General features: G+C 41.3%; 1 protein-coding gene across 1 annotated transcript in view; it reads left to right on the top strand.

Annotated features, from left to right (window-relative positions):
* LOC146863452 (coagulation factor XI-like) overlaps positions 1-23,534 on the top strand; it is a 350,494-nt gene that overhangs the window by 232,411 nt on the left and 94,549 nt on the right. The window contains exon 11 of the mRNA XM_085643173.1: positions 20,180-20,283. Coding sequence (XP_085499299.1) covers positions 20,180-20,283 — 104 coding nt within the window. The remainder of the gene's footprint in view (positions 1-20,179; positions 20,284-23,534) is intronic.

Here is a 23,534-nt window from a genome sequence, read left to right as displayed (position 1 = left end):
CCTGGGGTGCCATATTTACTCCTCTAACTAGCCTGTGGGTGGGGTGACTCCGGGCCTCTCCCTAACCAATAGGGAAAACATTCCCAAGGGTAACCCAACCCACTGCTGCAACAGTTCCTTTGTGCCCTACTGCAAACAATCCCAGAGTACCCCTTTCTACCTATATCCATCTTGGCAGAACCTTTCTTCTGCTGAGCAGAGCTCCTTTGCCCACCTGAGGTGTGATCAGGAAAATTAGCAACTCCTCCACTATGGTTACTCAATACTGGCTCTAGGGGCAGCTCAACTTCCACTGGAATTGGTGTCTGTCTGGCTAGATAGACAAAAGAGGGCCATCCCAGGTGTCCGCAAACATTTGCCTGTGGCAGGGTAGGCCTCTTTGAAGATAATTAAGTTCCTGGCACAGCCCAGATGGTGATCTTGTCAGAGGAACAAAACACCTTCCCATACCCAAGGCCTTTGGCTCAACTCAACAAAATGCTATTCAGTTCCTGGGTGACACTTGTAAAATCATGCTCAAAACAGATGAAATGTACCTTTTATCAAATCCTTATTACAAATCTGGCTTTGGGCTTCTAATAAATATTTTTTAGATTCCAAACATGAACGTTTGCAGCTGTTTTCTACATAGAGATAATATTATTTAACTTTAATGTTACCTCACAATCCGTTTCTATGGGAAATCTAAGCCTGCTACAAAAAAAATTACTTTTAAGACTTTTTCACTGTAAGGACCTGTTTAACATCAATATTTTACATGGCCTATTTGTAAATGCCAGGTACCCATTCTTAATAGGTAATAGGGCTACTTAGGGGTAACCTATTAATATTTAACAGCAGGGTTTAGGCCTATCAAAAGGGTTTAATTCTACAGGATGAATTTGCAGTTTCAAATCTGCATAGCCAGGCTACAGTGCTAGGCCTGCAGTCATGTTTTGCACTGTCCTCTAGTGGTGGTACTAGGTGAGCTGTAGTCCAGTCATGACATTTGTCTTACGGGCCTTGGGTATATTATGTAACATGTACTAAGGACATATAGGTAAGCTAATTATGCCAATTAGGAGTGTGTTCAATTTTGACATGTTATAGTTGTCAGAGCACATGAACTGGGGCTTGTTTAGCAGCGTCCCAGTGGGCAGAGCAAAAAAACAGCAGCATCTCTCCACAAAAATGGGGGTGATCTTGCAGAAAGAGGTTATCTCCTATAGTGTGGATAAGTGAATGAATGTATTGGGTGTTTATGGGTGAATGAATGTATGAGTTTGAATAAGTTATTGAACACATTGGTGTGGATAGGTAAATTAATGAATGAGTTTGGATAGGTGAATGAATGCACTGGGTCCACAGAGGTGAACATATGTACGAGTCTGGATAACTGTATTAATGCATTGGGTGGGGATAGGTGAATGAACTTGCGGGTGTGGATAAGTGAATGTATGCACTGAGTGTGGTGCTATCGGGAGTGGTAAGGAACTCTATCAGAACCAGTTTGAAAGCATGTTCATGCCACCCTCAACTACAAAAGTAAAGCATTTATACAACTGTCAAAGTAAAAATGTTTGACTCCCACCTATATACATGACTCACTGTTAGAAAGTGCAGTAAAGAAAACAAGCCCTGGCAAAGCCAATAATTTTGGTGTTGGTCAATAGTCTTTTGGCATTTCCAGTGGTTGTTTTGTTCTGGTTTTTTCACTATGTTTATGTTGGAAAGCTGCAGGGCCATCACCAATCTAAATAAAAAACATTGACTAAAAGCATACATATTTTTTGGCCCTAAAATCACACTTTGTAGGCCTTTAATTACATGGACTACTTTGTGTGTGAAAGTCCTCCTTGTGAAAGGGCAGAGCGCCGTCACTCACAGTGAAGTTAGCCAAAGGCTGAAGTGGGCTGCCACATGCTGTACACTGTACAGGATGGAACAAAAATGTGAATGGTACAATAACAGACTAAGGCATGAAGAAAGCTGACTGAAATCCCCTTTAAATAAGTACATTATGCATGTATTATTAGTCAATTCAAACGTTCTTGGCTATCATCAGGCCTAAAAATAGAAGACATGCCATCTCCGTCTGCAACCCAAGACCAGGAAGGCCATCCCCAATACCACCAGAACTCCCCCACCCTGCAGCGATTCAGAAAGGATTTAAAGGCACATCTCTTCAAAGAGCTCTTCCTCCATGTAAGGCATGAGCTCCCCCGTGTAAAACATTGTGAATCATAACTCAGTACTTACACCCCAAGTTCAGCACTCAGTTGCTTTCTACAAGGAGTACACTCTACAAAAAACCACTACATACATGCATAAAATATGCCCTCAGAACTGAGAATGCAATCTGAGACTTCTCTGCTATGTTGGGGCAGTGAATTAACAGTAAAGTGGTGTCTTATCTTGAAAATCCATTGTTTCCAATATATTATAATATAGGTTTTATCCTCATATTAATGTTGCAATGCTAGCAGGTTTCCAAGCCTGAAACAAATATGGTGCCTCACATGTTATAGTAATACTAAATGTGTGATAAGAACATTTGTGGTGAGGTGGTATTACTAAAAAGTAGTTCTGATAGTGTGGGTTGTTTGAGGCTAGGTATTTGAAGTGTGTGGCATTTGGGCTAACCTGAGGTTGTAGTGAAGTAAGCTGGATGGTTTACTAGTGAGGTAGTATTAAGTTACGCCACAGTGGACATCGAAGTACTGAGAACTATAATTAGCAATTATGGTCAAGATAACGGGGATTACACAAGTTACTTCTGGTGTAAAGGGTTTGCATCCTTCCTTGAAGAGAGTAGTCCACAGGTGATCCTGTGCTAGGTTTGTACTACTGGATATCGACTCCCAGGATATCGACATACAAAAATAGCGTGAACAGAATATCGAGAGACAAAATATTGAAAGGTAAGGGTATATAGGGAAGTATATCTTACCTCCACATCTACTTACTTTGAGAATATATTTATATCACCAAACTGTATATATGTGGAGTTAAGTATAGATAATCTATACTTACCTTTCAATATTTTGGATTCAATATTTTGTCCTCAATATTTACATGCCTCGATATGAAGGATTTGATGTGAATTGTGGCCAGAATTACTGTCCCCCAAGTTCTTCTCTTTTGCCATACCTGTTTTACATCCAAATGATGCTGTGAGCCACTATCGAACACTTCTTTAACCTTAATTTATATACTTTTGCTTATGACACACAGCTATCGTTCAAATTGAGCCCTAACTCCTTAGAATCTCCACACCTTCGAAGCTGTCTTACTGTTGTCCACGCGTGGACAAGCCAGCACTGGCTCTAGCTCAATTTGGACAAAATTGATTTTCCACCACCTACCTGCATGGGGAGCATTTCTGAGGAAGATGACTTTGTGAGTTATGTTATGTTATGTTAGTCCAATTTTTATAGCGCAACAGCTGTCTCAGCAAAGAGGCGTCCCGGCGCTTACTACAGACAGACTAAAAACTAGAGCCTAGGCCACAGAGAAGAGATGAGTTTTTATTGCCTTCCTAAACTTCAGGTAATTCTCCAGGCTGCCGATGTGCAGAGGGAGAGAGTTCCAAAGCTTGGCCGCTAGACAGCGGAAGGAGCGTCCCCCAGCACGCAGGCGTTTAACCCGCGTGACAAGAGCAAGGCATGAGCCCATAGAGCGCAGATGGCGCGTAGGTGTATATGGTACCAGTACATTGGTTAGGATACAAGGGAAGGAAAGTTTCAGGATTTTAAAGACCAGGCAAAGAGCTTTCAATTTTATGTGCTTGGCCACAGGCAGCCAGTGTAGACGCCGGATTGCACCCGAGATGGGGTGTCTTCTCGGAAGTCCCAAAAGAGCTCTGGCTGCCGCATTTTGGATCCTTTGTAGGCGCATAACCTCAGCTTTATTCGCCCCCAAGAAAAGCGAGTTAGCATAGTCAAGCCTAGACAGTATGGCCGCCTTGACAATCAGTTGTCTAGTGGACGGGTCAAAATATCCCAGAAGGGGTTTCAGTCCTCGAAGTAGACCAAAGCAAGTGCCTGCTAACTTCTTGGTATGGTCCTGAAAACTGAGTGTTGAATCTATCCATGCCCCTAGGTTTTTCACCACCACCTTGGGGAAAGGAGCGCTCCCAAGGGTGTTGGGCCACCAGCTCTCACTCCAGAGTTTGATGTTTTTCCCCACCAATAACACCTCCGATTTATTAGCATTAAGCTGGAGGCAGTTGGCGGTCATCCACTCATTGACTGCCGCCAGCCTGCACCTAAAATTAGGGGCATCCTGCGTAGAATCGTCGGAGAGAACCACCACCAACTGCGTGTCGTCGGCATAAGCGACAAATGAGAGACCCCTGTCTCTAGCTATCACTGCTTGAACGTACAGGTTAAAGAGTACGGGGCTCAAGGCAGAGCCCTGTGGCACACCCTGGCCGACAGACTGGACATGCGAGAGAAAAGGCGGAGCAGACACCTGGAAAGTTCTTTCAGAAAGGAAAGATCGAAACCAATTTAAGGCAGAGCCACCAATTCCGGCCTCCTCCAGATGGTTTAAGATGATCTGGTGAAATACTGTGTCAAACGCGGCACTAAGATCTAACAGGATTAGTGCCGCTGTGTTGCCCGCATCAAGAACTGTCCGCAGATGTTCAGTCACAGCAAGAAGCGCTGTCTCCGTACTGTGCCCTGGGCGGAAAATGTTCTGCGTAGGATCCAGAATGCTGTTGGTGTTTAAAAATGCTGTAAGGAAGGTGTTAATGTGTGCCTCAGTGATTTTAGCTGCCCAAGGTAGAAGAGAGATTGGGCGAAGGTTTTCCAATTTTGCTGGATCCAGTGACGGCTTTTTGAGAAGGGGAACTACCATAGCCTGTTTCCACTGCCTTGGAACCGTTGCTGTGGAGAGAGAGGTGTTGATCAACTGGCACAAAGGCGCCAAGACCACAGGCAAAGATTTTAAAAACAGGTCCAGCTTAAGAGGGTCTGCAAGAGAGCCAGATTTAATTTTGCTGCAGAGCCGCCGATCCTGATCTACATGTGGAAAGGCTGTAAGGGTATGAACGGTAGGGGGTCTAGCTACAGGACTGGGACAGACAGGGACCAGAGAGAAGGACTTATATGTAGTCTCCACTTTTTTACAAAGAAAGTGGTGAGGTCCTCAACGTGCTGGTTAGACGTAATCACAGAAACTGACGGAGATTTCCTAAGTTTGAAATCATTAAGTATTTTAAAAATGTATTTAGTAGGATTACTACTAGACTGGATCTCTTTAGCAAAGTAGGCCGCCCGCTCAGCCTGTATAGCCCGATGGTACCTTTTGATGGGCGTCTGATAACATCTCTTAGCAGGCAGATCATAATCCCTTCTCCACGCCCGGTCCAACTTTTTACAGGCTTTACTCATAGCAGCCAGGCTGTCGGAAAACCAAGGATTGGCATGAGAAGTACGGCGCTTGGACCAGTTGGCCGGGATAAGAGAATCCAGTACATGGAGGATCCAGTCACAAAAGATTTTATAAGCCACATCTGGATCCGGAGGTAGCTTGGGCAGTTTTAAAGCGAGAAGAGCGTGGAATTACTCAAGATTCAAATTACGCCATGGGCGTTTAAATAGAGAGTTTTTGGGTACCCTTAGTAGGGGGTACCGGAGCAAGGAGGGACACCGAGATTAAAAAATGATCAGACCAACAGACTGGGCTAGGAGGACTCACAATTAAGGATGGAATTTTAGAAAAGATGGGGTCTAGTAAGCAGCCTGCAGCATGGGTGGGACCAGAAACTAGTTGATTAAGTTGACATGCTGCCAGGTCTGCTAACAAACTGCTGATTTCAATATTTGTGGGATCGTCAAAATGTAGATTCAAGTCCCCAAAAATAGTGAAATTAGCAGATGTCATTGCCATAGCACTAGTGACCTCAAAAAGTGCAGATTTAAACTCCTTAGAGGGTCCAGGAGGGTGGTAGACCAATAGCCCAGATATAGTGTAGTTCGCACTAAAGGAGATCGCAAAACGAGCGCATTCACAGCCAGTCACAAGCTCTTTAACAAACGTGCAGCCGTAACACAATTTAAAGATGACCGCGATGCCCCCTCCTCTAGATATCCTTTTTAGGGCCACAATACTATAACCAGGTGGAAGGTTTTAAGCCTGGCTCCGTGACCATATCGTCGGAGAGCCAGGTTTCTGTTAGAAAGAAGACATCAGGGGCTTCATCCTGTATAAGATCATATACGTTCAAATAGTGTTTATCCAGGGACCGACAATTGACACTCAAAATTTTAATGGACTCCTTGGATGACAGCGCATAGGGTGGGGGGATGGTTTAATGAGAGAATTGAAACTACAGCAAATACAGCAAAAAGGACCTTCTAGAGAGGTTAACTGCTGACTGAGTCTAAACTGAAGCTGCCTTCATTGAAGCTGCCTTGCTGATGGACTGACAAACGCCTTTAGTACCTTTCATCTCTGTCGACTCCATCCCACTTTACCATACCTGAAACCAGAAAGCCACGGTCACTGACTTCCCATTGAAAAAAGGATCCTTTTTAAGTCCATGGTCCTTGTTCACAAAACTTTGCATGCTTCAACAGTCGGATACCTGAGAGAGGATTCATGAATATGTCCCTATCACAAACTTACGCTCCTCCTATGAGCAGCTGGCAGGAGTTCCCAAAATTTGGCGGGCCAGAACAGGAGGCAGATATTTCTCCTTTCTTGGGCCTGTCACATGGAATAAACTTCCCCTGGAACTGCGTTCCATAATCGAGCTCCCCCTCTTTAAGGAAAAATTAAAGACATGTCTCTTTCAACAAACCATATAAGACTATTATTGGGGTGCAGGCTGCCTGTTTTAACACAGGGGCACTCTCGGAGGTCCAGTTGACATAACAAAATAACACATTTTTTGAATTGAGATTAGACTATTGTAACAGTATCTCAATGTAGACAATATCTCTCCTTCACCATCTATATTCCATTCACAATAACTCAGCCAGACTATTGGTTGGAGCACCACGGATAGTTCTGCAGTTGCCATTTGTAAGAGCCTTCACCAGATTAGAGTATAAGAGCGCATAACTTTCAAAGTTTTTTGCTTAATCAATTTTATCTCAAAGAGGATCATCTACATTCAAGAACACTCTGGTCAACTGAGATGCTACTACGTGAAGTTCCTAGATTTCACAAAGTACAAACTGTGGTTTGCACCTTCTCGGTAGGCACTCCTGTGGTCTATAATGAGTTACCTCAACAGCTTCACTTATGTCCCAATCATGTTACCTGCAGGAAAAAGCTGAAAACTCAACTCTTTCATGATGGTTTCTAGTATAAGTAGGAGTAGTAGTCTAGAGCGTCTCACATCACCTGGACAGGGCTAAACATTGTGTCCCAGTGGACCAACCTATAGGTGGGTTATACCCCAGAAACCCACAAGTCAAAATAAGGAACAATAACCAAGTGTATAGGTCATTCATATATGATCAGTGATATCCCTGATCAATGCACATCATCACAACTGTTCAAACAACTATTTTCTTATTGTACTATTTTAACCACTATATGGGTCAATCAAATATGTTAAATGTGCTTAACTGATGCAGTTTGTACTTTTTGTTTAATTTGCCTATTTTAAAATATTATTCACGCATGTCATTATTTGAATATGGGATCACCTGTGTGTTTTGGAACATATACTAAGCATTGAAAAGGCCCCAGCCTGCGTGCCGCATGGGGCGAAATGTGTCGGCTGGTCACTGTTTCCGAAATCTTGTATCGAGCCAACAATGTCTGAAGATTAGCAAGAGCTATAAAATTAATAAAACACTTACACATAAGTTGATAACCTAAATATTAATAGAGAAAGAAAGTGTAGCTGACCATGGTTAAGCACATCACATTTCAGAGTCACTTAGTAAAGTCTTGGTTTGTGCACGCGACGTCCGGAGCATGCCACACTTATGCTCCACTGCAAATACAGATAAGAAGCCGTTGAGGAATAAGGACGGTGCACAATGTAGCACAATTTACGAAGTTTCAGTCTTGTGACAAAATCTTTATTTTCTTTTAACAGTACGGCACAGCCAACGCGTTTCGTTCCTCCGGAACTTCGTCAGGGCTGAAAAGAATATATATACAAATAAAAACCTAACAAGAGGTAAGACACACAAACACTATCACTATTAAACATGTACATTTAAACATATACATTGACACACATATAGTACTCTAGACAATAATCAACATCAGGATGGTTGGCGAACAAATAGAAGTAAATATAAAATTCTGACATATTAGAAAAACATGACTGAAACACAACAAAAACATATACAGTATAAAACATGTATCACAAAACATTTAAAAATACATTTTTACTTACAAACTTGCCAAGCACAAGCAAAAAAATATATACAAAAGCAAGAAAACATGGAAAGCTCATTTAAAATATATATAAGAATGTCATGAAAATATAGAAGCCAAATTACAGGCAAATAGGTGTGATCGGATAGTCTAAGCGGAGTACCATATAGACCTGTAAGTGTGCAGAGATAACACTGGAAAGACTGAATCTCTGATGTCCTACATCATTATTGCAATAGATAATAATAAAGACGTTTTTAATAATTGGCCGTTTAACCCTTTGGATCTGAGTGGGATACCATATTCACCAGTGAATGTGTCGGCGGAAGACCGTATTAAATCAAAAGAAATGAATTAATTTTTTGTATGTACGAATTGCATAAACGAGACTGTACATCTAATATCCTAACAACTTTATCCAAAGCAATCAAACTAGATAACAGTCTCCCCTTTTGGTGCAATCGTTATGAAAAATCCTGTGAGTCCAATTCTTTGTAATTTCCTAATATTCCAAACAAAGAAATGCGTCGATCTAAGATTGAAGTAAGGGTGGAAAAGCATAAAGTCAAGAACTAACATATGGTCAGTATGTAAATCCCGTCTAAGTATCAAATTCGGTCGCTTCAAACCAACAGTACATATTGGATTGTTAATGTTACTACAAATGTTTGCTAATCACTGCAATTTGATGGTTTCAAATAACAAGAAAAGGACACATTCTTCTACCGACATCAATAGTCAGAAAGATAGGGTATTTATAAACCAAGTCTTACGCACATTATTAGTCAGTAGCCACATTTCTGGCAAATATCTTTATACGATGACAAAATACTCTGTGTATTTGCGGTTTCCATAATATATAGACATCACAATCACATTGATTAGAACAAGTTGAGGGAACAAAACAAATGTGTGTTTATAAACGCGCAAAACTACCAATAAAACGCAATTGATTAATATTTAAGACAAATCTGTATCCGCTTACCTCAATATATAATAGGGTAAGCGTAACCCCCACGATAGAACAATTATTCGGTCCTACCCAATTGTAAGTTTCTTTTCTGAAGTACAAGACAGAGAAAATGTGTATATATAATATCGCCCAAAGCACAGCAGGGTATCGTTAAACATACAAATCAAAAGAATGCATGTATATACACCCCAAATAGGGTGCCAGATAATAGTAGCGTCGTCTTCGAAATGGGTAAAAAGCAAAACGACCGTATTCTAACCTTGTAAGTCTCCCTGGTGGCCATAATATCGGTCCAACCGCAACAGTTCCAGCAAATTCGAGCAACCCGCCATTGCTGCTTTCGCGTTCTAATATCCCGTAAATTACCCGTCATGCCCCTCCCCCGGGTCACGTGTCATGTCCCGTAGGTGACTAAATAACAAAAAACGCGAGTAGCGCGCCATATTGCAATGTCACCTAAGACCCGTGATACGGTCTATATTGGCAAAAGAGAATCTCCATCGTAAGTCTGAATCGATTATATTTCAATTAAACATTTTTAGAGTAAAAGCAGAATTATAAAAACGGAGTATAATCACGAAGAGTATCAATGGAAAACTCTCTATTAGGAACACCGAAATATAGCGTATTCCTTTCTAGGACAAAGGTCTCCAACCGGGTGGAAACTCTAGTATATATTAATACAAAACTTACAGTTTCAAAAGGGTATATTCACATCCCCAGATATAAAAACGACGGGCTTGAAACCAACAATTGGAACACAACAGTAGAAAACACGCGCCATTTTGTAGTGTTATAATCAGCAGAAATAACATATCTTAAGAAGTATCTATCATTCAAACAGATCACCATACCGTGAAATGAGAGAAAAATACCTTATACTTATGCGACGGGCAGAAATATTTTCGACTTAATAGCATATATAGGACCGGAAAGAAAGATCCTCTAACAGAAACCAAAGAAATAGCAAAACGAACTTCATCTATACATGAAACATATTACTCCAAACAGCTGGAAAATAGTATAATAAACTCACTCTCATAGCACATAAAGTAGGTATCCTTATCACTTTAGGAGATTTTAAACCAATGCATTTAATAAGAGTAAATCAAAGCGCAGATTGTGTTACTATAAGCAGTAACGATATATTTGCTTAAGTAATCTTCTACTTATACTGAGATGTGTCCTGTGTGAGTTTCAAAGAAAATAGTGCATCTCACCATCCGTATTATGCCCTAGGCTGGTAGCCCTCAGATTGCATATCTATTTTGACTCCTTCTGGCGCAATAATAGTTCCCTGTTACCACCCCTTGTTGGTATCGGAACATGGTCAATGGCATGGAACCAAAAAGAAGGGTCACATGGGTGTTCCTGCGCATAGTGATTCGTTATTGGGTATCTCGTATCTTTAGTTTTAATTGCACGTCAATGTTCCTGCATTCTTACTTTAAGACTGCGAAAAGTGCTACCAACGTAAATAATTCCACAACTGCAACCAAGAACATAGACAACATACGTGGTATTACAATTCAAAAAGGGACTGATCACATAATTCCTGCTGGTGTTGTAACAAAAACCAAACGTCTTGTTCTTGCCCATAGGGCAAACATTACACATTCCGCAAGTAAAAAAACCCTTCGGTTTCTCAGGCAACCAGGAATGTGTAATTTTGGGTGTTGTAATTTAACTCGGGCATAAGGTGCTTTTTGGGGCTCTCCCCCTTCTGTAGGTAATAGAGGGTCTATTCTCAATTGACTCATTCAAGCCCGAAATTTCCGTCAGGAGGTACCAATGTCTACGAAAAATATTGAAAATGGCACTACTATATGTGGTGTATTGGGTGACAAATCTAATTCTAGAGTAGGCGCCCTCCCTAGTAGGCTTGTCCAATAGTGTATTATTTCTATTTACATTATGAATCCTCCGTTCAGCTTTCTTTAGGACTTTCTTTTCATATCCCCGTTTAGTAAATCTCCCAATGGTGTCATTGATGTGGGTCTTAAAAGTATCCTCCTCACTGCAGTTACGTCGGATTCTTATCATCTCACCATATGGGATATTATTTATTACGGAACGTGGGTGTGCACTCTTAGCGTGTAATACTGCATTACATGAGGTTTCTTTCCTATACAGAGTGCTATGTATCTGGTCTCCTTTGATATAGAACTGGATATCTAAAAAGTTAATGTGTTCTTTATGATACACCATGGAGAATTTGACATTAAAGGTATTTGCATTAAGGTACGTCACATACTGATCCAACTGTTGAACAGACCCGGACCAAAGGCAGATTACATCATCAATATACCTCCCCCAGTATACGATGTTATTGATCCAGGGGGAGGCACCTCTGCCCCAAGCATGCTCCCTCTCAAACCACCCCATAAAGAGGCAGGCGTAAGAGGGAGCAAACTTGGAACCCATCGCCGTTCCGTGTATTTGATGGAACCAACGATTATCAAAGAGAAAAAAATTGTTAGTAAGAATGATGTTAATCATAGAGATAATCATCTCGTTGTAATTATATTGAGGTAAGCGGATACAGATTTGTTTTATTGGTAGTTTTGCGCGTTTATAAACACACATTTGTTTTGTTCCCTCAACTTGTTCTAATCAATGTGATTGTGATGTATATATATTATGGAAACCGCAAATACACAGAGTATTTTGTCATCGTATAATGATATTCGCCAGAAATGTGGCTACTGACTAATAATGTGCGTAAGACTTGGTTTATAAATACCCTATCTTTCTGACTATTGATGTCGGTAGAAGAATGTGTCCTTTTCTTGTTATTTGAAACCATCAAATTGCAGTGATTAGCAAACATTTGTAGTAACATGAACAATCCAATATGTACTGTTGGTTTGAAGCGACCAAATTTGATACTTAGACGGGATTTACATACTGACCATATGTTAGTTCTTGACTTTATGCTTTTCCACCCTTACTTCAATCTTAGATCGACGCATTTCTTTGTTTGGAATATTAGGAAATTACAAAGAATTGGACTCACAGGATTTTCCATAACGATTGCACCAAAAGGTGAGACTGTTATCTAGTTTGATTGCTTTGGATAAAGTTGTTAGGATATTAGAGGTACAGTCTCGTTTATGCAATTCGTACATACAAAAAATTAATTCATTTCTTTTGATTTAATACGGTCTTCCGCCGACACATTCACTGGTGAATATGGTATCCCACTCAGATCCAAAGGGTTAAACGGCCAATTATTAAAAACGTCTTTTTATTATCTATTGCAATAATGATGTAGGACATCAGAGATTCAGTCTTTCCAGTGTTATCTCTGCACACTTACAGGTCTATATGGTACTCCGCTTAGACTATCCGATCACACCTATTTGCCTGTAATTTGGCTTCTATATTTTAATGACATTCTTATATATCTTTTAAATGAGCTTCACATGTTTTCTTGCTTTTGTATATATTTTTATGCTTGTGCTTGGCAAGTTTGTAAGTACAAATGTGTTTTTAAATGTTTTGTGATACATGTTTTATACTGTATTTGTTTTTGTTGTGTTTCAGTCATGTTTTTCTAATATGTCAGAATTTTATATTTACTTCTATTTGTTCGCCAACCATCCTGATGTTGATTATTGTCTAGAGTACTATATGTGTGTCAATGTATATGTTTAAATTTACATGTTTAATAGTGATAGTGTTTGTGTGTCTTACCTCTTGTTAGGTTTTTATTTGTATATATATATTCTTTTCAGCCCTGACGAAGTTCCGTAGGAATGAAACGCGTTGGCTGTACCGTACTGTTAAAAGAAAATAAAGATTTTGTCACAAGACTGAAACTTCGTAAATTGTGCTACAGTGTGCACCGTCCTTATTCCTCAATAAGTTGATAACCTATTGGCTTTTGTTTTCATTATACTAAGAATAGCCCAAATTACAATTTACAATTGGATTTACATATCATATATGACTAACTAGTCCTTTTGGTTATTGTTAAGTTTTTTCAGTAAGTGCTGCACAATTGAAGCACAGGTAATGTTCTCCAATCAGCTGCTAGAAGCGCCTGAGTGACAGTGCGCTTTTTAATTGCACATAACATAACAACAATACCAGATCCTGGAAATATTAGTTCCAATTTCAAGTGTTTTCCTCTTCTGAAGGAAGTAATGAGCCCAAATGCACAAACATTTGTCACCTGCAAACCTACAAAGTACCGGCAACTCTTAATAGAGACTACAGTGTTTTATTTGTACATTGCCTTTGTAGTCTTGGTGACTGTAAAAACTTTGGATTCAATATATCCGGTTTAAACTTATTAAAAAAAACACTGCTTATTTCAGAAATATTGCTAATAACTGTGGAAGCTTTTAATCATCCTATCCGAAATTGGTAACTTTTTTGAGAATTTTACTTAAGATAGAATTGTTCTTCCCAGTGGTGGCTACTAAAAAAACAAAGTGGGGGGGATAATATATTTCAAAAAATGACTTACCTGCCACTGTCGGAGTCAAGCTTCTTCCAGGATCATGCGCACTGCACAGGCTACTAGATTCCCCACCCAATCCAGGTGCTGTTCTCATGCTATTACCCAGAATGAGAGAAGGGCTGGGATTGGCCTGAGTAGGCTAGACTGACTCTCGCTCAGAAATCGGGAGCCTGTGCCTCTTCTTCCACCCAGCTGTACAACACAGCTGGGTTGGGGAAATGTAACTGCACATGTCGTTTTGTCCGTCCTAAGACTGCCGGCCAAACCAACATGCGCACTTACAATGCACAACTCTCCTCCTCCCTGCTGGCGTCTTAGACAATGGCCTCACCCCGCCCTAGACTTGGGCCACTCTACTCAGCCAGGGAAAAACAAAATGATAATAAATAGTTTTATTATCATTTTTTTTTAATCTCCTGGCTCTGAGCACTGCGGCAACGCTCCTCCACCATAACATAGGAGCTGCTGTGGTTCTTTCAAGAGTTATGGGACTACTTTTGGAGTTTGAAAAAGTGTTTATGAAAAAATGAGACAAGGTCCTTCAATTTGTGATCACTCATTTCTTATCATTTTCTCAGTAAATGGTGAAAAATAAATTTCACCATTTACTGAGAAATTTGTGGGAAAGTAATCCCAGTGCATGTTAATATGCACAGATTTGGACTATGTGCAAAGTGTATGCTACACCCCAAGACAACAAAACTCCACACAACAGATTCCATTGCCCTCTGCGGTGAAACTGTGCATCCCTCACCCCTTTATCTGCAACCAGGAACTGTGAGCAGAGAACATATCTTTATCTACAGACATGCAACCTTTGCCCACAACATCTACTTATTCACACACAGGGAATTTGTATACAGCACATGGCATCATACAGTAAAAACATGAAAACATCTTTACAACTGATTTTCACTTACCCAACTTAAAAATGTACATTGGTGGGAAGATTACATATACCATTTCAATAAAATATACAACACTGTCAGAAACTGGGTCATTAAACTGAGATGAGTTACCACTACTGGTTAAAAAAATCTATCTGGTTAAGACACAACACAGTTCCAAATGATTTTCTGCTTAACCCCTGGTAGCTATAGCACAAGCAGCCAACAGATCTTGAAATAGATATGTGCATTTAAGCAATAAAGTGGATTTTTAGATGGAGTTGATGGTAGTCATAATGTCACTATTCTTGTTAGGACCAGTACAAATGTCAGTAATTTAGACCCTGGTGGCAATGGCACAGAGCAGACAGACTTAAATTAAGAAAATGTTAAAAGTATTTAGAAGTACCAAAATAGGTAAAAAGTTGAAAAGACAACACAAAAAAAATCCCACCCCAACTTACAAAAATTGAGAATATTTTGATGAACACAATGACACCAAAATGACAAATATCCAATAATGTGAACAGGATGTATGAATTTTTATAGCTTTAAATGAAATAAGTGCCAAAACATGTTGAGCACAGTCATCTGGTTGCCCTTGACCAGTACCTAGGCACAAGTTAGGGACAACAGCGATGGAATGTGGGACGGATACAGAGGCTAGGTTTGTCCCAGTCGGAGGTTTTACCTTCAGACTTAGTCTCTGAAATGGAAGTAAAAAAACCTCAGTGGGGCAAGGCAGCAGGCTGTGGCTGATATGGGTCCATGAGGCCAGATAGCCATCAGACAAAGTCCTGGTGAAGCCGTTGAATTTTAGTGTGAAAGCTCAGAGCAGGCGAAATTCAAAATTATTGCTCAAGGAATGTTACTCGCCGGCAAGATTCTTTTTGCCCATTTGCCTGTTTAATATTTCTAACTGCAGACTTAGCAACTTATTTGGAGCTCGAATACCTCAAGCGGGGCAAGGCTGAAAACTGTAGCCAAGTAGGTCTTAATTAGGCCAGATATCCCTGTCGTCACACTGAATTGGATTTGCTGCTGCGGAAAAGCAGTGAGCTGGAGCAACTTGAATTTTTTGCCAAGTGGCAGCGCACCTTTATCGGATTAACTTGGCAGATTTGTCCCGGTCTCCTATCGGTTCTCTAGGCAAAAGGGTTTCGAAACGTTTTTAAGTCCCAGGTTTTAGGGGTAGGCAGGAGTAGTACACTCTGACACCAGCTAAGGCTTCCAGGGCCTCAGGAACAGCACTTGGTGTCAGGACTCACTCCCACAGAAGCAACTAGCAGGGTCTTGGGCTGATATAGTGGAAACGGGTCATCTGGGCTCCTTTTGTGACTCCGTAGCTTAACAAGCAGTCAGTCAACTAACCCTTGGAGTCCTAACTCTTAGCCCTGGGTACAAGTGGGAGCAAATGCAGCCCTTGGGGCTCTCCTCGCCAGGTCCTAACAGCAGGTGTAGTCCTTCTTCTGTCTTCCACATGTCTAGTAGTGTTCTGAAGATTGTGCCTAGGGGTGCCATATTCATGCCTGGCAGTAGCCTGTCGGCGGAGGTGACTCCTCGCTCCACCATAACAATAGGCAACAAAACCTACTCTTGCAGCAGTTCCTGTGTGCCCTACTGTAAACAATCCTACAGTGACCGTCTCTGCCTAAACCCAAGAGGGCAGAACCTTTCCTTTCTTGTGCAAAGCTCCTGTGCACACCCTAGAGGTGTGGCCAGGGAAATGAGTAGCCCCTCCTCTGTGGTCACTAGAAAATGGTTCTAGGGGCAGATTCTCTCCCACTGGGATTGGAGCCTGGTTGGCTAGGAAGACGAAGACAAAAAGCAAGCAAGCCCAGGTGTGAGCTACATCTGCCGGTGAACGGGTAGGTATCCTTTTAAGAGATGAAAGGGAAGGTCATCCTCTCCCACATCCAAGGCCTTTTGTAGCAGCTCGGGGAGCCAATTCACACCTCATCAATGAGCTATTCCGCTCATGTGTGACAGTTGGAAGCTTAGGCAGAAGTCCTTCCTGAGGCTTTAGGCAGTTTAAAGTTGACTGTTTCAAAGTACCTTTTGTAAATTCAGAGCAGTTACCGTGGATGGGATAACTAATTATATTTTAAAAGCTAAATCTTGCTCTCGCCATGATCCCTTCCCTCCTGCAAAATTCAAACCAGCCCCTGAGATCCTTGGCCCCAGTCTAAACTCCATTTTTAACTCAATGTTCACAGAAGGTGTTTTTCGGTCCCATTTGGAAGAGGGCCTCGATTTTGCCCCTTTTGTGAAAATCTAATCTCGATGCATCAGATCCAAGTAACTATAGGCCTATGTCACGTCTTCCACTTCCAGCTAAACTGGTTGAAAAAGTTATGAATAACCAGCTCACATTATGTCTACATGAACACAATTTTCTGGACGAGTCCCAATTCGGATTCAGGGCAGAACATAGCACAGAAACAGCCCTAATAAAGGTTCCAGATGAAATCAGAGCAGTTTTAGATGCAGGAGGAGCTGCGGCCCTTTTCTTGAACGACCTGTCGACATCATTCGATACGGTCGACCATAAGATGCTGCTTAACCGTCTGAATACTCTTGGCATTTCAGATAAGGCAGTAGCACTGGTTTCCTCTATTCTATCTGCTAGGATACAGTGAGTTGCCTGGGGCGACCAAGCCTCTCCATCCTTCACTCTCCCATGGGGGGGTACCTCAGGGATCCTCTATGAGCCCTATTCTTTTTAATGTATACGTATCTGAATTGGTGGCACTAATTAGATTGTGTGAGATGGTATTAACATCCTACGCATACGACACTCAAATTGTCATGTCCGTTTGTAAAAATATCATGCCGCCAGTAAAAAGGTTCAGGGATTGCTTGATGGCAGTCTACTCATGGATGAGTTTGCACTGCCTTAAGCTGAATTCAGGAAAAACTGAGATAATCCTGTTCTGTAACTACTCCCCCAGCTGTTCTCAGATTTGGTGGCCGGATGACCTGGGAACAGTACCTATCCCGGTCCCTAAAGCTAAAAATCTGGGAGTGGTGATAGATGACAGACTGAACTTCAAAGCTCAAGTCAAGGCAATTTTTTCATCCAGTTGTTTTCTTCTCAAAGTGATTAAGAAAATCTTACCTTTGATCCCAGCAGAAAGCAGGAAAACGGTAGTCACATCTTTAGTCCTTTTCAAGCTGGATTATGGCAATGGACTTTATCTCGGTGTACCCCAAAAGCAGCTACATAAGCTTCAGATGATCCAAAATGCGGCTGCAAGGCTCCTCCTGGGGATCCCCAAATTTCAATTAGTGGGAAAGCACCTTTGGAGTTTGCATTGGTTGCCAGTCAAGAGTTGTATTAAGCTCAAGGCCTTGTGTCCCACATATAAGGCACAACACGGTCCTCAGTTTTTGAGGCGGACACTGCACTGGTACTCTCCAAACAGCTGCCTTTGGTCAGAAGGGGTGAAACTGATACTCTATCAGAGATTTTGTAAGTCCAATTGGGGCGGCAGAAGCTTTACAGTGGGTGCTACGAAGCTCTGGAACACCCTCCCCAGTACCATCAGAAGTCTCCCTTCTTTGACATTTTTTAGGAAGCCATTAAGACCTGGTTGTTCAATGTATAGTGCTACAGCACGCTTCTAGACTGTTAGCGCCAAGACACCGTTTGGTATTCGTGAGCTGTATTAATTTATATCATAAAATATTTGTACAAACCCAGATTTACCACAGAATTAAACTTGTAATACGTTTCCTAGGTAGAAATAACTTTATTAAGTTTAATAATGTATCCCAGTGCTTTCCTATGAAACAGCTATCCCTGCTACAATGAAAATAGCTTTTAGTGCATTGTCACTGCAAGGACATGTTTAACATTAAATTACTACCTATCCTACTTTTAAATATCATGCACCCTGCCTTATGGGCATTAAGGTCTAGACAGGTGTGACTTATTAATATTTAAAGGTTTAGGTTTTAAAAAATTGTTATTTTGACAGATTAAAGTTGCAAGATAAAATTTACACAGGCAGGTACTGGTGGCTGGCCTGCAGTCATGTTTTGGATTGTCACTTTAGTGGTGGCACAATATGTTCTGCAGATCTGTAGTGACATTTAACTTACAGACCCTGGGTATATTTTATGCCATGTACTGGGGACTTGCGGGTAAGTTAAATATGCCAATTCGGAGTTTGAGATCCTTTGTCTAATGTGGACCTCCCTCGTCTCGTTGCCGCCCTTCTCATTCGATGCTCCTCGCAAGTCATGGAAAACTCATCCAGATGAGCATGCATGCAGGAACACTTTCATAGTGTAGCCCACGTGGACGTCCAGCCAGATGCTGAGCGCAAGCCCATGCACCACGCCGACTGCGCAATAAGTGCACTGCCTGTCGTCTTGCAGACTCTTGTTGTCTCTTGACAACTGTTGACATAGATTGACCAGTTACCTTTTGTACTAGAACCTGCTTTGTACATCGAATTAGATTTTTGACAGAGAGTGAAAAAGACATTAAATTAAGTTTTAATAATGTTGCCAAATGAAAATACAAAATAGGCTCATGGAGGGAAAATGTAACTTAGCCTAAAGAGTGTCATACATCTTTTGGTAACTTTTCACCATAGGCATAGAATTTCTTATTTTTCAGTAAATTCCACTTTTATAAACTAAGCACCGAGACCTGTGGCTGTTATCGAACACACTTGAGGGTGGCTTACTCAAAATATAAAAGCAAGTTTTCTACATGGCTAAGCACTTTTCCATGCCTTGTGTGACTCTAATAGTTTAAAGTGCACCTAACCGTAAATCAGTGGTACTCTCTGGAACTATGCTTGTTAGGCATATGCCTGGGTGGTGTATGTATACATTGCAGCCCACATATTTAACTTCAATGCCACTTCTGCCTTTCCTGCGCCAACTTACCATGGCTTTACTGGAAAGTTAAATAAGCCAAGTGGGTGTCACCAGTTTCACAATACATGTTTGGCATCTGAATCCATGGGAAGGACTCATGCTGTCCAAGCAAGAAATGCAAATTGCTAAAAATACTTATTTGCATATGCCATGGGAAAAATATCTTCCATTTTGCTATTGCACTTAAGAGTCATTTTTAATGCTTTATTAAGCTCTGCAAAGGACCCACACTCCCACGTAACAACAAAATGCGATACCCCATCACCCATGTTCATCCCCTGAATACTTACATCACTTATAACAGTCTAATATTAAAGAACTAGAATAGATGCTAGGAGTAAGAGAAATCTCACTTAGAGTAATTTGACAGCACAATATCCCTTCTTTTTCATTTAAAGAAACCATTAAATTCTAAAAATTTGAAACAACAAATTCGATTGAATTGGACAATAGCTTTGTATACAGCTGACGAATACAGCATAGAAAATACTAGCCTCTTGTCCACACGCAGGAAACATTTACCCGCCACATCCTGTTACCTCTAGACATGTCCCAAGCATCATAACGGCTGCTTGTTGTACTGTAACTCCATTGCATCCCACTTATTTTATTTTATTTTATCTACAGAACTTGCTTTCTTCAAGCAAACACTGTTGGTATTCCCCAGGACCTGCGACCTTCTCCAGGCGTCACTTCCGGCTTCTCACTGAGGGATTCTGGGATTCAGAAGGGTGAGTGGAAGAGGCTGCATGACTCCCCTGGTCATACCCTGCCACACTTCCCATTCAATATTGGAAATGCATATCAATATCATAGAACAAACTAATATGAACAATATTCAAATCCAAAAATGTATGAGCAGTATACATATCATAAGTATCGAGGATTGCTATGTTATTGATGAAGAAGAACCACTCTCTTTTTAGGTGTGGCTTGCCAGCGCAGCTGTGTGTCTGACCTGTTGACACTACTCTCCCAGAACATATACATACAGTTGGCTTCTGAGGATTTTTACCCTACACCACATGGCTGAGGCGTCATTCTTCCTCCTAGGAAGCACTTCCATTGCACCGCATGAAGGCCAGTTTTACACTTCGAAACCAGGCTCCTGGTCTCTTTAAATCCTTTATGTCATGAATGGATCCTAAACACGAAGCACATGAAATAGAGGTATTTTGTTAACGTATTTGAGCAGCTCGAGGTTAGGTCTCTCCTTAACACCGCCTCCTAATCTGACAATTGCGGGCACGCAGATGGAGAAGCTGATCCAGGTGTTTGGTGTCTTGTCAGAGAGGGAGAGGGATAGCATGAACTGGGTATCTTCAGCTTGAGATATTATTTTGATTTTGTGGCTGATGCTTATGAGTGGGGTCATGCAAACAGTGGACATCGTGGGACTGAGTGAGGATCCTTGCGGACCTCTGTCTATATCTATAGGACCGGGCAAAGGACGCAGATCTAACCCCCAATCTTACAAGAAGAGCTCAGAGTCAATTGTTGCTCCATTGACAATGTTCTTGCATTTAGACTAATATTACAGAGATATACTGGCCACAAGTGAAGAGGGTCTGTACTGTGTATATAATGTTCTACTGCACCTTCAATAAATTGGATCACCCAACGCTTTGGTCTAATTGAGTGGATGGAGGATGGTACTGGACCTACAAAGAAGCCCTAAGCAGTACACTGAACACTTGGGTTAGGGTTTAAATAGGTTCCACAAATTCACAACTAGCATTCCCTTCTTTTTGGCCACCGTGCCTGGTTATTTACCTAACGGGCATTCCTTTTGCACCAGTTTATCAATATTCATATGAGCGATGACGTACTCCTCGGCGTTATACCCAGAGGCAACTGGTGAAGCCATAGAAGCATGCTGGGAATCAGGAATTGCAAATACACCTTCAAAGATTTAAAATCAAAGGCCCGATTCACAGAACTAACTTAAGACCAAATCCTAAACTTACTACCATTTTGGTATTCACAGAAGGCACTTAACCTACTCATTTCGGTATTCACAGAAGTTAGGAGTCCTAACTTTAGGACTCTTAAATGCCTTCTGTGAATACCGAAAGTCTTAAAGTTAGGATTTTTCTCAGTTTAGGAGTCCTAAAGTTAGGAGTCCTAACTTTACTACTACTAAACTGAGAAAAATCCTAATTTTAAGGCTTTTGGTATTCACAGAAGGCTTCTTACATTGCATTTAAGGAATAGCAATTTGTGATTCTTTAAATGCAATTGCAAAATAAGGAATCACAAATTTTGCGATTCCTTATTTTGCGAGGCAGTTTTTCCTTAATACATACCACTGAGCCAAATTGCGATCGCAAATGCTGAAATTCTGCGAATTTCGGCGTTTGCGATCGTAATTTGTAATGATACATATGGCCCCATGTGCTAACCACCCTGCACCACCAAGCTTGCGTGCAAGGGGAGTCCCAGGAAAGGCGCTGTTTACTACATCTAACCTGGAGAAGACTAGTTACACTGTTGTCTGAAATTTGTGTGGAAACAAAGGTAGCAAAGCTGATACAAGCATGTTTGTAGCACCTTGAATATTTGAGGCACTATTGTCAAATGTGTGCACATAATGACAAGGGAATGTGTTACTGTGGGGGCAGGAGTGGGATATTGTCCAACTGAAGGGGCCAGTTCTCAGATGGCCTGATGTCTGCGGGTTCCAATACTAGTATCTTGAATGTAGAAGGATGAGTCTCAAGAACATGTTATTTATCCCTTTGGATACTGCTAGTAAAGATGGGGTGAAGCTGTTAGACTCACTAAGTAATCATGGTCAAATGCTCACTAACAGATTAGTCAGCATGACTGAGACCATGCTACATTATGGATCCATCAGCCTTGAGTGTGGTCACCAGTCATTATTAATAAACAGGGGGGCAGGGAGGAACCCCACATCTTGGTTTCTGTGGGTGCAAGTGGTAAGGTGCGACAGGACACATCTGTTCGTAGCTTTAGAATTGATGTTATCTACCGTAGGTCGATGCCAGAGAGGGCATGGTTCAATTCCAGGTTGGCAGGATCCCCACCTGAGACAATTACACATAGAATTCATCTAATTGAAACTCATGGATGCACCTGGTGGCTATCCTAAAAAAATGGCTTGGATCCAGCCATGCGGGACCAATGTTGGACTGCCCTGGTCAACGAGGCTGGAGGGAAGTGACTCATGATCAAACATGTTTCACCGCTAACATAAGGCAGTGAAAATTATATAATTATCCTAACAGCAAGATAGAGATCTGATGAAACTATGCAGTGGAGGTCTTCCTGCACCAGACATCACAAGGTTACGTTGAACATGTAAAGAGTGAATCCATGAGCATCTTGTTCTTTGAGAGGTTGTTCTTGAGTGTGAAGGCATGGATGGGGCCGGCATGGCTTCTTCCCAGCATTGCCAGGATAGTGCTCTGAGTCCTGCGGGGCATTGGGTGTCATATGCTAGTCTTCTCAGGCCACTGCTCAGCTGTGTTGCCTAATTGTGTACTCACTGAAGTCTATTAATGGGCACTATCTAGATATGTGCCCCATGACCAGGCAGTGGAAATGCCATGAAACACACATGTTGAATAGTAGGGGAGATTGGCAGATCCCTGTGGTACCCCACAAGATGTTCTTATGCTGGAGGATTCAACTGGTCTTTTCTGATCCACTGGATATGTTTTGATGAGAAATATCGATGTCTAATGGGATGCTGACCCATGGGGCCCTGCAAGTAGTTTTGATTTCACACAAGACCACAAACTACAAAGTTATTAAACATCAAAATCAATGGCCATATTCTTGAGTGGTGGTCAGGTTTTCATGGTGGCATGCCATCATACCTGATGACATCAAATATGGCAGATGGAGAAGGGTCAAAATATTGTAAGGCAGAGTGATGCTTCTACGGAACAAGGTGTAGTAGGATGTAGGTGGTAGGTATGCTACTGCTTTTTTTATTAATGGAACAATAATAATTACG

The sequence above is a fragment of the Triturus cristatus genome, chromosome 2_2 (assembly GCF_964204655.1).
Source record: "Triturus cristatus chromosome 2_2, aTriCri1.1, whole genome shotgun sequence".
NCBI lineage: Eukaryota > Metazoa > Chordata > Amphibia > Caudata > Salamandridae > Triturus > Triturus cristatus.
The sequence above is the reverse complement of the archived record's forward strand: the minus strand, read 5'-3'. Positions and strand labels throughout refer to the sequence as shown.